The sequence below is a fragment of the Halichoerus grypus genome, chromosome 7 (assembly GCF_964656455.1).
Source record: "Halichoerus grypus chromosome 7, mHalGry1.hap1.1, whole genome shotgun sequence".
Lineage (NCBI taxonomy): Eukaryota > Metazoa > Chordata > Mammalia > Carnivora > Phocidae > Halichoerus > Halichoerus grypus.
In genome coordinates this window covers 37,376,148-37,391,738 of record NC_135718.1, presented here as the reverse complement: position 1 = coordinate 37,391,738, position 15,591 = coordinate 37,376,148, and the positions used below count along the sequence as shown (strand labels likewise).

Genomic DNA, 15,591 nt, shown 5'->3' with positions numbered 1-15,591 from the left:
TCTCAAATAAATAAAATCTTTAAAAAAAAAAAAAAACTACCATTAATACAATGTCTCCCCCACTGATTTTCATAGACCTGCCATTTTTGCAGTCATTCCCAAGCATTGTACAGCAAGGATGTTGAGGCAGTGTCCTTCGACCATTTAATAACTTTGGCCCAGCACATGACTTAACTGTTCCAAACTGCACTGTTTTTCTTTTTCCTTTTTGCCATTACTTTTTAACTTTGTGAACAAAATAATACATTCATCTAGGTAAAGCCAGTTGTATCAAAAGTCTTATTACAAAAGCCAGTCTCCCTGCTCTGCTGCTCCTTATGCCACAGGGTAGCTTCTCATAGTCACTTGGTTTTAATCCTTTCAGCTGTTCCTTATTGTATTTGCCTTCATATTTCCAAATAATACATTTAGGCAGCTACTAATTTTTTTTTAAGATTTAGAGAGAGAGAGAGAGAGAGAGAGAGAGAGAGCACGAGTGGGGGGAGGGGCACAGGGAGAAGCAGACTCCCCGATGAGCACAGAGCCTGACACGAGGGCTCGATCCCAGGGATCCTGAGATCATGACCTGAGCTGAAGTCAAATGCTTAACCAACTGAGCCACCCAGGTGCCCCGCTACTTACTTTTTTTTTAAGGAACAAATACATTCACATTGGTTTAAGAAAAAAAAAAAAGGCATAAAAAGGTACACAGTATTAATTGTCAGTTATACCTAAATAAAGCTGGAAAAAATGTACAATGAAAATTTTGAACATTCTGAGAAAAGGCAGAAAATAAATTATGTGCAAGCAGCAAAGAAAACAAAGTTCCCAAATGTACTAAATGTTTTTAAATTACTAAAGTTATACTACAAAAATAAAAAGGTGCACAGTATAAGCCTTTCATCGTATCCCTAACTCCTCTCTACCAGGTTATGGTCATTTGCTGTCACAAGTCATCTGCAGTGAGTAAATCTTGTGCAAGTATCATTTCACAACTCTGCCTGGAAATCTGAAAAATAAAACCTGCAAGCTGGAATGCTGAGTGCATACATTTATGATTTTGATAGATGTCCTTCTTGGAGGGTGATAAGAATTTACACTCACAAGCAGTGTGGCTTCAGGCTTTGGGTTTTTGCCAGGGTAACAAGTGGAAAATGGTATCTCAGTCCAGTTTGAGCTTATTATAATATACTACTGTTTTTCAATTGATCAATATTTTATACTCTGTATTGACTTTTCTACATCAGAGAGGAGGATTTAGACCTTTTACATTAATTCCCCCAACATGCGCATCCTCCCAAGATTTTATGTCAGGGTCATATCAGTGATTAATGCTTACATTGCTTTGACCTTGTAACTCTTGTTCCCTGCAGGGTCGAATAGTGTACTATTATAGTTCCTTTTTTTTTTTTTCTTTCCTAAAGCTAATGCTTGCTTTTTAAAATATATTTTATTTGGAGTGATTTTCGTCCCATACTGTTTTATAGCATTTGGGTTAATTTGGTTAATTATTACTGTTTTATGTAGCAACAAATGATTCAGCTTCACTGTTTTATTGACTTCTTTGCTCACCGCTATTTCTTGTATCATGTATCATCTTTTTCACAATCACTTTTTCTACAAAATTGGAAGATATTGCTCAATTATCTTTAGGTATCCAGTATTGCTGATTGTTAGTTCAGTGTCAATATAACTCTCATTTATTTGCACACAATCTGCCATTTCTGTCTGGATGCTTTTAGCATTTTCTGGAATTTTTTTTTCCTTGAAATCCAGAGGTTTCCCACACAACTTAAAGCATTCAGTGAGCCGTGAATTGTGAATTCTAAGAAACATTTTTATCTATTACTGCTTTGATCATTTCTCTCCCTTCATTTTGTCTTCATTATATTCATGGAACTCCTACAATATGGGCTTTTACTTTTATCTTTCCATCTGTCTGTCCTTTTTATTCCACATTCTAGGAGGACCCCTCAGTCTTCCAACTTAACCATGTGTTAATTTTGCTACTCGACCCCTCAGTCTTCCAACTTAACCATGTGTTAATTTTGCTACTCGACCCATCTAGATTGCAGACCTTAAGATCAGCCTCCCTAACAGTAGCTATGACATGACACGAGTTACTTAATTTCTTCATCCTTGGGTTTCCTCATGTGTAGATGTCCTAGGAGTTCCTCTTACATGAGATTGTCCAACTAGTGCCTGAGTGCTTCAAATGGGCATGGTAGGTCTTAGTTCTTAAAATTGTCATCTTTTTCGATCCTTGTATTAATTTAAAAGAATTCTGATTATTTTTCTTAGCAATGTGTTTATATTTTATTATTAGATTATGTTGTTTTTCTAGATGTGATACCCTCTCAGATTTCTCTAGGATTTTAATTAGGTACCATTTAAATTCTGTTTCCTCTGTGTTATTTCTTTAGTTTATGCCAATCTTCATTTATGTTCATTTTCTACTTTTTTTTGGTCTGCTTATATTGTTTTATCGTCTCATATGTTTTTTTCAAAAGTCTTATGTTCACAGTATGATACTGGAGTATACATCCTCAGCTGATGCTTGACCCTCTTTGGTGCATGCATGCTGTCCTTATAGAGGAGGCTTCTTTTGATTGGGCTTGAGGTGGCTGTAAGAATCCACATGGGGGGTGCTTCTACAACCACCTTTTTGATGTTGCCTTTTCAGTCCAGTAAGTTACCTGGGACATCCCCCGCTTCTCAATCTCCAGCTCTAAGGTATCTCCCTTGTCAGAAATCCCACTTCAGGGGTTACCTTGAGCCTTTATCCTGGGCAGATGTGGAGTCACTTGCTTCTTTTTGTACTTTATCAACCCTGTCATTGTGCAGGTTCAGTATTACCTCAACTTCTGCTATTCTCTCCAGCCCAAATAATACCATTAGGAGTCTTTCTTTGGCACTTTTTTTTTTTGGAGATTTTATTTATTTATTGGACAGAGAGAGAGACAGCGAGAGAGGGAACACAAGCAGGGGGAGTGGGAGAGGGAGAAGCAGGCCTCCCTCTGAGCAGGGAGCCCGATGCGGGGCTCGATCCCAGGACCCTGGGATCATGACCCGAGCCAAAGGCAGACGCTTAACGACTGAGCCACCCAGGCGCCCCTTCTTTGGCATTTCTTTTGGCCATATTTTGTTCTTGAGGCTTATGTGGGGCCACTACCCTTAGCCACCCAGTATTTCAGTTTTTGTAGGGAAGAAGGTGTTTGGGAGAGCGGTGCTGCAAATGGCAACAACTGGTCCAGCCATTAGAAATGCCTAACATGAGGGGCACCTGGCTGGCTCATCTGGAAGAGCATGTGACTCTTGATCTTGGGGTCATGAGTTTGAGCCTCACATTGGGTGTAGAGATTACTTGAATGAATGAATGAATGAATGAATGAATAGGAAAGGAAGGGAGGGAGGGAGAAAGAAAGGCCTAATGTGAATTAATAAACCTGTTTCCAAGATCAACCTCTCTTACTTTATAATTGTTATTTCTGAGTTTGGAATTTGAATCTCTAGGACTTGTTGAGAAGATCTCTTAGTCTTTTGGAAGCCTTCTGTATGTGATTTGAGCTGTGTGTTTGGGGTTTTTTTCCTAGTATCTCCATCATTTCTTACCCATCTGCTCTTTATCATCTAGGAGTTCCTCAACATTTTCTGCTCCTCAACATTATCCTCAACATTTCTGTTCCTCAACATTATCCTGCTGATTGCAAACTTTCTATTTTTCCAAGACTATTGTGGACTTCTTTTTTGTCATCTCAGTGTAATATTAAGATATTCGTTCTAATTGTTATGACTGACATACATACTAGTAAGTCTAAAATCTGTATTCCTAGCACAGTTCTCTCTCGGAGTTCTAGACCCATATTACTGAACAGTTCAAGAATGTTCCACCAGCACCACAAATTAACCAAGTCAAAGTTTGTGTTTATTGGTCCCCTCTTCCCAACTCCTGGCTGTCTTACCATTTACACTTTCATACCTGGTCACTCAAGCAAGGAATATGAGGATCATGCTGGGTGCCTCCTTCCACATTTAGTCAGTCATCACATGATTTAGAATGAATCTCTCCCTTTCTCTTCTTAACCATCCTTATCACTTTGCTTCTGATTTGCTGCAGCAGTTGTTGTTCTACCTAAAGTCTTGGTTATTTCTGAAGGTGTTTATAATCACAAAATCAGGCATTTCACTCTCCACTGAAGTCATTAAACTTTAAATCCCTGAGGGTTGTAGCCCTAACTCCTTAGTAGTACTCACCAAACCCTTTGTTTGGGCTCCTACATTCTTCTCCAGGGCATGTTCTTTACCACTGTCACCTGTTTTATATCCTCCACAAGAAGTTGCATATAGTTTTCCTGAGCATGTCATATTTTCTCTACATTTTCACTTTTTTTTCTCTCCTTTATATTTGTTCCCAGAATTCTTCCCCAAGATTTGGGTCAAATGCCCCTACTCTGTGCTCCCACGACTCGTTGTGCATGCATCTATTGTTGCACTTAGAGCGTTACCACGGTTGATTTGTTTTTTTTCTTCCAGTAGGCTCTAGCTTGCTTAGCAAAAGAATTTCTATTTTCTTCTTTGTATCCTTAGCACCTATTAAAGTGGGTTACCAATTAAATACAAATTTAAAGTAAAATGAAGTACAGTGAAATGAAATGTTATTTGTGACAAGGACATGGGATTCATAGCCTCTGCAGGGTAGGGAAAGAACACTTTTACTGGCTATGCTTAAAAGGCAAGACAAGATTTTGTGTACAAGCTGTTTTATACAGCTAAGCTTTCTCTTTCTGATATTAACCCAAAGGACATGACTATAAGGACAAGACTGAACTTTTTCCTAGTTACTAAATCTTCAGGCATTAGGCAATCCATTTCTAATATCTTGAAATCTGGGACGCTTGGGTGGCTCAGTTGGTTAAGCGTCTGCCTTCAGCTCAGGTCATGATCCCAGTGTCCTGGGATCGAGTTCTGCATCAGGCTCCCTGCTCAGTAGGGAGCCTGCTTCTCCCTCTGCCTCTGCCCCTCCCCCTGCTTGTGCTCTCTCTCTCTCTCTGACGAATAAATAAAATCTTTAAAAAAATAAAATTTTGAAATCTACTCTTTGTGTGTTCTTATCACTGAATTCTCTTTGTTCCCTAGGAGACTTGAAAGAAAATTCTATGGAGAATCTTCAAGAGAAAGGACTTAGCGATCTATTACATAGGGGCTTTTCTGCTGGCTAATTTTAAAGATATGGCCAGTACAATAACAGGTCAGGATTATATTGTGAATCTTCCAGGAGGCGTGTACAGGAATCCTGAACTAGATTTTTCCCCTTATCAGAAGTAGGGAGAAGCATCTTCTATATTTCCAGAAACGAGCAGTGTGGTAACTCTTCAAAGTGATGATTACAAAAACATGGCAAATGAAGAATATTTGTCTTTGAAAGTCCCAAGCCAAATGGCCACACAGGACTCCTCAGTGACGTTCTGTAAAAATGAGCCCCAGGACCCTCAGAAAAGCAAAAGTCTATCTGTAACTGAAGAAAGCACTGAGAGAAAAGTCTTGCGGGGAGAAAGTCCTCCCCTGGACCATTGTTCAGAGAACCTTCAAGTTAAACTTACATCTAACGTAACAGAACTGGTCTCACCATTGGTCAGTGGTGAGGCAAAATGCCAAAATGGCCAATTGAAAGAGTCTTTGGATCTCTTTGACTGTACCTGCAAAGACATTTGTGGTTGGAAATCACGAGTGGTCAGTCGTAGTCATCGGAGAGCTCATACAGAGGAGAAACTCTGTAACCATTACAACCTTGGGAAGAGACGTAACAACAGCTCAGACGGTCATTCATGTGAGAAAATCCACACTGCAGAGAAATTACACAGATGTAGTCAGTGTGGTAAGGACTTCAGTGAGCACTCAGAACTACTACTTCATCAAAGACACCACACAGAAGAAAAGCCCTACAAATGTGAGCAGTGTGGGAAAGGCTTCACAAGGAGCTCCAGTCTCCTCATCCATCGAGCAGTCCACACGGATGAGAAACCCTATAAGTGTGACAAGTGTGGGAAAGGCTTCACTCGGAGTTCGAGTCTGCTCATTCATCACGCAGTCCATACAGGCGAGAAGCCTTATAAATGTGACAGGTGTGGAAAGGGCTTTAGTCAGAGCTCCAAACTGCATATCCACCAGCGAGTGCACACTGGCGAGAAGCCCTATGAGTGTGGGGAGTGCGGTATGAGTTTCAGTCAGCGCTCCAACCTGCACATCCACCAGCGAGTCCACACTGGGGAGAGGCCCTACAAGTGTGGGGAGTGTGGGAAGGGCTTCAGTCAGAGTTCGAACCTTCACATTCACCGCTGCATACACACAGGCGAGAAGCCTTTCCAGTGCTATGAGTGTGGGAAGGGCTTCAGCCAGAGCTCTGATCTCCGCATCCATCTCAGAGTCCACACTGGAGAGAAGCCCTATCACTGTGGCAAGTGTGGGAAGGGATTTAGCCAGAGCTCAAAACTCCTCATCCATCAGAGAGTGCATACTGGAGAGAAGCCCTATGAGTGCAGCAAGTGTGGGAAGGGCTTCAGCCAGAGCTCCAACCTCCACATCCACCAGCGGGTTCATAGGAAAGATCCCATTAAATAAGATCTTCAGGGGCGCCTGGGTGGCTCAGTTGGTTAGGCGACTGCCTTCAGCTCAGGTCATGATCCTGGAGTCCCTGGATCGAGTCCCGCATCGGGCTCCCTGCTCGGCAGGGAGTCTGCTTCTCCCTCTGACCCTCCCCCCTCTCATGTGCTCTCTCTCATTCTCTCTCTCTCAAATAAATAAATAAATAAAATCTTTAAAAAAAAAAAAAAAAAATAAGATCTTCAGTCATATGCTCATGCTGTAAAGACTTAAATATTTTTAACATCATTCTTTTATATTCTCAGGAGAGAGTAAAAGTTACTCATTTATTTTCCCTCACTGAAAATCATTCATTCATTTAAAGTATTTAAGTACCAGGGCGCCTGGGTGGCTCAGTTGTTAAGCGTCTGCCTTCAGCTCAGGTCATGATCCCAGGGTCCTGGGATCGAGCCCCGCATCAGGCTCCCTGCTCAGCGGGGAGTCTCCTTCTCCCTCTCCTGCTCCCCCTGCTTGTGCTCTCTCTCCCGCTGTATCTCGCTCTGTCAAATAAATAAATAAAATCTTTAAAAAAAAAAAAAAAAAAAAAAAAAAAGATAAAGTATTTAAGTACCAAGCTCTTTGTTATGCTATACAACAAATTGACTTCTGGTTCCTCATATGGGTACAGTGAAATGTCTGTACTTTGTAGTTCAGCCAGTGTTATTAGAACTACATGTCCTACCCAGCTTTTTTAAGTGCAAGAACTTTATATTTGTGTAAGCAGAACATGTTTCCCTTTGTTCATGTTCTCTGAGAAATTGAAACTCTGGTTTCTCTTCAAATCTTGTGCCTTGTGTTTTTCATATTTCCTTCCAGCCCTGATTAGCCTCTTTAAACTATGACTGCACATGTTAGTTTTAGGTCGAGGGAGTGGTTGGAGATATTATGGGCATGAAATCTGTTGTGTTTATTGCAAAATATACAAGTCTGTGGCCACACAACAAGAAGGTGGAGAAGAGCTACTTGTCTGGTATACCCCATGCACTATAGGATGTTGAACCCCCCCCCACCATTTCTCCCCTCAAGAAAGCTGCTCAGGAACATAAATAGTTATTTTTCCTGGGTACAGCTGGTCTGTTGAAGTTTTTCCAGATTTCACCACTTCAGATGACCCCCTGCTGCCAAACTAAAGCCAAGTAGGGTACATACCATGTTGAAACATAGCAAATGAAGTTGAAATATGTTTAAATGTATTTAATTCCTCAATACCTCATTAATTTTTTTCAGCACTCATGTTCTATACTATATAAAACAAAGAAGTCAGGAGAGAAAGTTTCTAATATTTTTCTCTTTGGGCTTATCTCTTGTTTTAATATGCGGCCAAAAGCCACTTGTATTCACAGCATCCCCAGCCTAAATCTTTAGGCCTCACTATAGACCTATAACTTCTTTATAAAATTATTTTTATATTTGGTTGAAAGTACTTTGTATAAAAATAGCTACACAAAAACATTTTAAAACATATTTGGAGAGTATGTTTGGGATGATCAGGCCTAAAATATGCACTGTGTCACATATCATTCACTTGGGTTGTGAAGGTAGGACACCTCACCAAGTTACACATTCATCCCCTAGAAGTTAATACAAGAAACTCAAGCAACAGTTGAGAGTAGAAAAGTGATTGCATACATAACTAAATTGGAATTTACTGTTCAATGAGGAGCTCCTGATAGCAGCCCTCATTTTCTGATAGTTAATGATTCTGCAAGCATTTCTTAGGAGGCTACCCAGTGTTCAATATTCCAGTTTTCCACCAATAATTAGTATCCATATATGAAAAATGGTAGGGAAAATATGGATGCCTTATTTATTAGCTTGGGAAGGGGGGGTTGTAACTGATATATCCTGACAATGTAACCTGAAGCAGTTACCTGGACATAGATAACAGGGAAATTGTACATTAATTTTGGGGAAACAGCTAATTTCTATTAAGGAATGAAGGAGAGAGATTAAAGACATTTGCCTTTCTTTGAGAGTTCCAGAATATTTGACTCCATCCCTGGGCAAGTATTCCATATGGAATGATTAGGGTGGTGATTGAGCATCTGTCCTTTAGCATTCCATAATATCCTTCAGTTATTTGGATACCCTAAGGCAGTATCACAAATGATGTGATTCTGTTTCACCATCTCTAGAGTAATGAATGCTTCTCAATTCCTCCTACCATCATGGATCATACCTGAGTATCTGTTTTGGATTCGACTTTTTCATCACATATGTCTTCTAATTTCCTGATGTATAGGATCTCACTGGGATTTGGAGCCAAATAAGATCACAAGAACCCACATGTGATGAAGCTGGGGGAAGGTTTGAAGTTCAGATCTCAGGTGATTATAAAACAGCCTGTTTTTCCAAATTTCCTTTTATGCATAACTTACAATATCAATGTTTTTAACTATATTTAGCTTTTACTGTTTTCTTTTAAGCATCACCTTCCTTAATACAACTGAAATATGATCAGAGTCCTTGGGAAGCATTTTACGGATTATGGGAAGGAAGTTTGTGGAAAAGAGGAACTTGTACATGAAAATGCAGGGGGAACAACGGGATATATCACATTTCATCAGATAGTAAGAAACCATTGTGAAAAAGAAAGCACTTTGCTTAATATACCCAATTTCAGGGATGTGAAAATTTTTAAAAAAAAGATGTTTTAGGATTATTGAAAAAAAATTTTTCAGGGCGCCTGGGTGGCTCAGTTGGTTAGGCGACTGCCTTCAGCTCAGGTCATGATCCTGGAGTCCCGGGATCGAGTCCCGCATCGGGCTCCCTGCTCAGCAGGAAGTCTGCTTCTCCCTCTGATGCTCCCCCCTCTCATGCTCTCTCTGTCTCTATCTCATTCTCTCTCTCAAATAAATAAATAAAATAAATCTTTAAAAAAAAAAAAAAAAAAAAAAAAAAAAAAAAAAAATTTTTCAGAGTTCAAGGGTTGCAGTAGGCTTGATACTTTACAAGTACTTGATTTGAACAAAAACCTTTGGATATCCTCAGTACTCATCAATTATATCCAATTGATAATCCTGTCCCTAATTTAGCAAAAGATATAGTTTACAGATTATTTGTTGACTACTCGAGACTTTACAAATCTTAAAATTCATATCTATTCAGTGAGTGCTATTTCCTTTCTAAATGAATTGTTTAATATCTTAAAATCAAAATACTAATGAATATATTTAATTCTTTTTTTTTTAAGATTTTATTTCTAGTAATCTCTATACCCAGTGTGGGGCTCGAACTCAGAACCCTGGGATCAAGAGTTGCATGCTCTACTAACTGAGCCAGCTAGGCACCCCTATTCTTTTAATTCTTCCTACCATCTGCCCTAGCCAGAGTTAGGGGAGAGAAAGAAATATGGAAGCTCCTATGCCTTTCTCTTTGTACATCATTGATAAGAAAGGGTCATAACTGGTCATGGGGTGCAATACTGAACCCTAGATAATGAAAGCAGAGTTCAAAGCAAGATGCTCTAAGTAGTTGTGAGAGTAAACTGGCACTGGATTGGTACATGAGAGCAGGTGAGAACAACAAGTAGGTTCAAGAGGTAGATCTGGGAAAAGCTAATACATAGGAGCATGTGGTAATTGATCAGCAAGGGCTACAGATATCATGTCATTGTTTGGTCAGCTAAGCAAAATGACTAGCAGAGAAAGGACTAGAAAATGTGCTTTTTGTTAAACATCTCTCTGGACAGCATTAAAATGCTAAAAAAAATTTACATTTTTAAAACCACAGTAATAAAGAGAATAGGAGAAAGACCACAACAAACAAGGAATCTCAACAAAAATTTGAAAGGTGAAGGAGGATGGCTATTGTATCAGAGCAGAAGCAGGTGCCATTTATAGTAGGTAAGGACAAAAAGGAGCCAGTTTGGCTCCAGGCTCAGAAATGCTTAATACTGTAGAAGACAGGAGTGAGACATGAAGGGAAAGCAGTGAAATTAATGGCCTGTTGTATATGGAACATTCACTTAATCCCATACGCACATGCCCTCCTCCCCAACCCCTGTGCACTTGCCAACCAGAGATTTACCCTTCAGCAAGAGATGGGAAGTTTCTTCTCTGCAGAAATTGAATGACTCCGAGAGAGAGACCTCCATTTCTGGCATTTGAGAATCCAACAGTAAAGCAGTTGTCTTCTAGCTCCATTACTCTTAGAGTTTCAAAATGCCTGAAATATAAACTGAAAGTCAAGGGGCACCTGGCTGGCTCAGCTGGTGGAGCATGCAACTCTCCATCTCGGGGTTGTGAGTTCAAGCCCATGTTGGGCATGGAGCCTACTTTAAAAAAAAAAAAAACCTAGTAAAATTGAAATAGGCAAGTTTTCAAGTATAGATATTTCAATACTTAAATGATAATAAAAATAGAAAATCAGTTAAGAGTATATAATACTATTGGGGTGCCTGGCTTAGTCTGTTAAGCATCTGCCTTTGGCTGGGGTCATGATCCCAGGGTCCTGGGATCCAGCCCCATGTCAGGCTCCCTGCTCATAGGGAGCCTGCTTCTCCCTTTCTTCTCCATTCCTGCTCTCTCTTACTGTTTCTCTCTCTCAAATAAATAAATAAAATCTTTAATTTAAAAAAAGTACATAATACTATCAACTAACTTGATTAAATGACATTTATAGACCACCACCCAACAACAGCATAATATGCATTATTTTCCGGTGTACATATTATGGGCTATAAAACAAGTTTCAAATGATTTAAAAGAATGAAAACTATACAAAGATGTTCTATGACCAGAACAGAATTAAATTAGAAATCACTAACAGGAAGATATCTGAAGAATTCCCAAATATTTGGAAATTAAATCACCTTCCTAAATAAGCCCTGAATTAAAGAGGAGGTAAAAAGAAAAATGTGAAAATATTTTGAGCTAGGACACCTGGGTGGCTCAGTTGGTTAAGCATCTGCCTTCAGCTCAGGTCATGATCCCAGGGTCCTGGGATTGAGCCCCGTGTTGGGCTCACTGCTCAGCAGGAAGTCTGCTTCTCCCTCTCTCTCAAATAAATAAATAAAATCTTTAAAAAAGAAAAGAAAAAATATTTTGAACTAGTCTATGCCCATACCACCCTGAACATGCCCAATCTCATCTGAAAAGATTTTGAACTGAATGAATATATTGAAATTGTTGGATCTAGCCAAAGCAGTGTGGAATTTTAACTTTTGCCAATAAATTCAACAACTTAAGTGAAATGTAAAAAGTCCTTGAAAGGCACAAACTACCAAAGCTCACTCAAGAAGAAAAAGGAGGGGCACCTGGGTGGCTCAGTCAGTTAAGCGTCTGCCTTTGGCTCAGGTCATCATCTTGGGGTCCTGGGATCAGGTGGTATTGGGCTCCCTGCTCAGCGGGGAGTCTTCTCCCTCTCTCACCGCCCCCCCCCCCCGCTCATGCTTTCTCTCTCTCATAAATAAAATCCTTAAAATAAATAGATAAGTAAATAATATTTTTAAAAATTTAAGAAAAAGAAAATGTGAATAGCCCTAATAAGTTGAATTTGTAGCTGACAGCCTTCTCACACCGAAAAAGTACAGGCCCAGATGGCACAAATGAATTCTACCAAACATTTAAGGGAGACATATTAACAATTCTATAAAAACTCTTCTAGGAAGAAATACTTTACAACTCATTTATAGCCAACATTGCCCACATACCAAAGCCAGAAAAAGACCTCACAAGAAAAGAAAATCATACATCAACATCTCTCATAAACAGATGCAAAAATTTTAAAAAATAGGGGCACCTGGGTGGCTCAGTCGTTAAGCGTCTGCCTTCGGCTCAGGTCATGATCCCGGGGTCCTGGGATCGAGCCCTGCGTTGGGCTCCCTGCTCAGCGGGAGGCCTGCTTCTTCCTCTCCCACTCCCCCTGCTTGTGTTCCCTCTCTCGCTGTCTCTCTCTCTCTGTCAAATAAATAAATAAAATCTTTAAAAAAATAAAATAAACTATAGGCACAATGTTGGACAGGAGATCTCTAAAACTTATTCATCTTGCATAACTGAAGCTTCATACCTGTTGAAATGCAGCCCTCTATCTCCCCCTCCCCGCAGCCTCTAGCAACCAACATTCTACTTTCAGGTTCTGTGGGTTTGTCTATTCTATGAAGTACTAGTGCACATCATTTTGGAATAGTAAAACTGCTTTGTTTTCGCAGGATCTCTTAACTGGCAGTATTGGCAGATTGCTTTACTGTTGAAAAGTGGGGTTAGGTACTCTTTGCTATCAGACAGATGTTAAGACAGATGTTAACCATGGGTTTCTCTGAGCTTAGGGAAACATTCTCCCCACACTATTTTTGTTCAGTTTTCCTCTGAACAGCCACCAACTGTTTGCTATTTTCCTATGAACACTGCAATTCATTTACATGCGTTTTCTTCCCAAAGTTCTGAGACTGCATGGGTCTTGGGATTTTATAAGAATTAAAATATTGATTTGTAATAGTCCTTTGATGCTTCTTCTTGAACATCCACCACTCTGTCCTCATTTGGGGGAATCTGATGAGATACTCCTCCTTTTACTCAATATTAAGTTTCATTTGTCTTCATCTTCTTTAAGTCTTTTTTTTTTTTTTTAAAGATTTTATTTATTTATTTGACAGAGACACAGTGAGAGAAGGAACACAAGCAGGGAGAGTGGGAGAGGGAGAAGCAGGCTTCCCGCGGAGCAGGGAACCTGATGCAGGGCTCGATCCCAGGACCCTGGGATCATGACCTGAGCCAAAGGCAGACACTTAATGACTGAGCCACCCAGGTACCCTTCTTTAAGTCTTTTTGCACCCCATTTCATTCAGGCCTTTCTTCAATGACACCTCCTGGGGCATATTCTTCCCTGAACATCCTATTTCTCTCCCTATTTTTAATACATTTAATTTCATTATTTCATTAAATCATCCATTCACTCACTCTATATTAGGCTTAGAAGTTGAGGACACATCAGTGAATAAACTCTAACCACAAAGGGAAAAAAGCTGGTAAATTGGAACACATTAAGATTTTCTGTGCAAAAAAAATACTATTAAAGTAAAAAGGCAGGACGCCTGGCTGGCTCAGTTGGTAGAACACATGACTCTTGATCTCAGGGTTGTGAGTTCCAGCCCCACGTTGGGTGTAGAAATTACTTAAAATCTTACAGAAAAGGAAAAAAAAAGTAAAAAGGCAAGCCATATGGATGAAGATACCTGCAATACTTCTATCTGACAAAGACCTTATATCAAGAATATATAAATAAGGGGCGCCTGGGTGGCTCAGTCATTAAGCGTCTGCCTTCGGCTCAGGTCATGATCCCAGCATCCTGGGACTGAGTCCCACATCTGGCTCCCTGCTTGGTGGGAAGCCTGCTTCTCCCTCTCCCACTCTCCCTGCTTGTGTTCCCTCTCCCACTGTCTCTCTCTCTGTTAAAAAATAAATAAAATCTTTAAAAAAAAAAAAAAAGTATATAAATAAAACGGGCGCCTGGGAGGCTCAGTCAGTTGTGTCAGACCCTTGATTTCAGCTTAGGTTGTGAGATCGAGCCCCGTGATGGGCTCCAAGCTGGGCAGGAGCCTGCTTAAGATTCTCTCTCCCTCTCTCTCTGCCCACCCCCTCAAAAATATATATATAGAGAGAGAGAGAGATATAAAACCTATAAATTAATAAGACAAAAGCTGGCAACACAACAGAAAAATGAACAAAAGACTTAAGCACTTCACAAATAAAGCCTATCCAAATAGCCAATAAACCACGTGTTAAAATATTCTACTTTATTAGCCATCAAGGAAATGCAATTAAAATCACAAGGCAGGGGCACCTGGCTGGCTGGCTCAGTTGGTAGAGCATGCAACTCCTAATCCCGGTGTCATGAGATCAAGCCCATATTGGGCATAGAGCCTACTTTAATAAAAAACAAAACAAACAAACAACCCACAAGGCAGAACTCCACATCCATCCTAATGGCTAAAGTGAAAAGGCAGACAATACCTGCATTCGTGAGGACATGGAGCATCTGCAACTCTGCTACACCACTGGTGAGAATCTAAATTGAAGTAACCAGGTTGGAAAACAATGGCGGAATCTACTAAAGCTGACTATATGCATACCAAATGGCCCAGCAATGTTACTTTTGGTTTATGTTCAACAGAAATGGGCCCATTTGTTCACCTAAAGCATTCACTGGACTGTTAATAGCACCACTCTTTGTGCCAAGAACTGAAAATTCTCCAGTGCTCGTAACAGAATGGGTAAAGTGTGGTATATGACACAGGGGAATATTACACTGCACTGACAATGAGCAGACCACAATTACATGCAACTATAGGGATGAATCTCACAAACACAATGTCAAATGGAAGAAGCCAGACATGAAAGATTTACATTGTGTGATTTATACCAAATGAATAGAATTAGTCCAAAACTGTTGAATCTCAGATCTGTACCTCTGAAACAAATAATGCAATATATGTTAAGAAAGAAAAAAAGAAGAAGAAGAATGTAGCTGGAGGGGAAGAATGAAGGGGGGGAATCGGAGGGGGAGAAGAACCATGAGAGACGATGGACTCTGAAAAACAAACTGAGGGTTCTAGAGGGGAGGGGGGTGGGAGGATGGGTTAGCCTGGTGATGGGTATTGAGGAGGGCACGTTCTGCATGGAGCACTGGGTGTTATGCACAAACAATGAATCATGGAACACTGTATCTAAAACTAATGATGTAATGTATGGGGATTAACATAACAATAAAAAAAATTAAAAAAAAACAAGAATTAGTCCAAGAATCAGCCATTGCCTATATCTATTATCTGATAACAGACATGAAGCCAGCTGCAAAGTTAACCAAAAATATTTCTCCCAAGGCCATGCTACAGATATAAAGTGCCATCATGACCCCCTTCTTCAAGTTACTGCTGCCTTTTTACTAATAAGGCACCAGTCCTGCCTCGCTGTTCCCATCTGAGCAAACATTATGGAGATACTTAATTGCTAAGCTGCCTTATGACAGCTCCCA

General features: G+C 40.0%; 1 protein-coding gene and 1 long non-coding RNA gene across 12 annotated transcripts in view; one reads left to right on the top strand and one right to left on the bottom strand.

The window, feature by feature from the left end:
* The window catches only part of LOC144382558 (uncharacterized), a 110,649-nt gene that overhangs the window by 9,896 nt on the left and 85,162 nt on the right, over nucleotides 1-15,591 (bottom strand). For 4 of the 10 annotated variants that reach the window (XR_013449699.1, XR_013449701.1, XR_013449698.1 and 1 more), the window contains 2 exons: nucleotides 10,648-10,785; nucleotides 5,676-5,821 (listed from right to left, as the gene is read on the bottom strand). The exons of 4 other annotated variants lie outside the window; for them this stretch is intronic. This is a non-coding gene — a long non-coding RNA (uncharacterized LOC144382558). The remainder of the gene's footprint in view (nucleotides 1-5,675; nucleotides 5,822-10,647; nucleotides 10,786-15,591) is intronic. 2 more of the 10 variants (XR_013449700.1, XR_013449703.1) reach the window with 1 other exon arrangement.
* Nucleotides 1-15,591, top strand: part of ZNF239 (zinc finger protein 239) — a 35,831-nt gene that overhangs the window by 13,136 nt on the left and 7,104 nt on the right. The window contains exon 5 of one of the 2 annotated variants that reach the window (XR_013449695.1): nucleotides 8,861-8,945. Coding sequence is in view for 1 of the 2 variants with exons in the window: in XM_078077420.1 (XP_077933546.1) it covers nucleotides 5,374-6,597 (1,224 nt within the window). In the remaining variant the exon portion in view is untranslated. Of the gene's footprint in view, nucleotides 1-5,115; nucleotides 7,401-8,860; nucleotides 8,946-15,591 lie in introns of those variants that run through there. The other variant, XM_078077420.1, reaches the window with a different exon arrangement.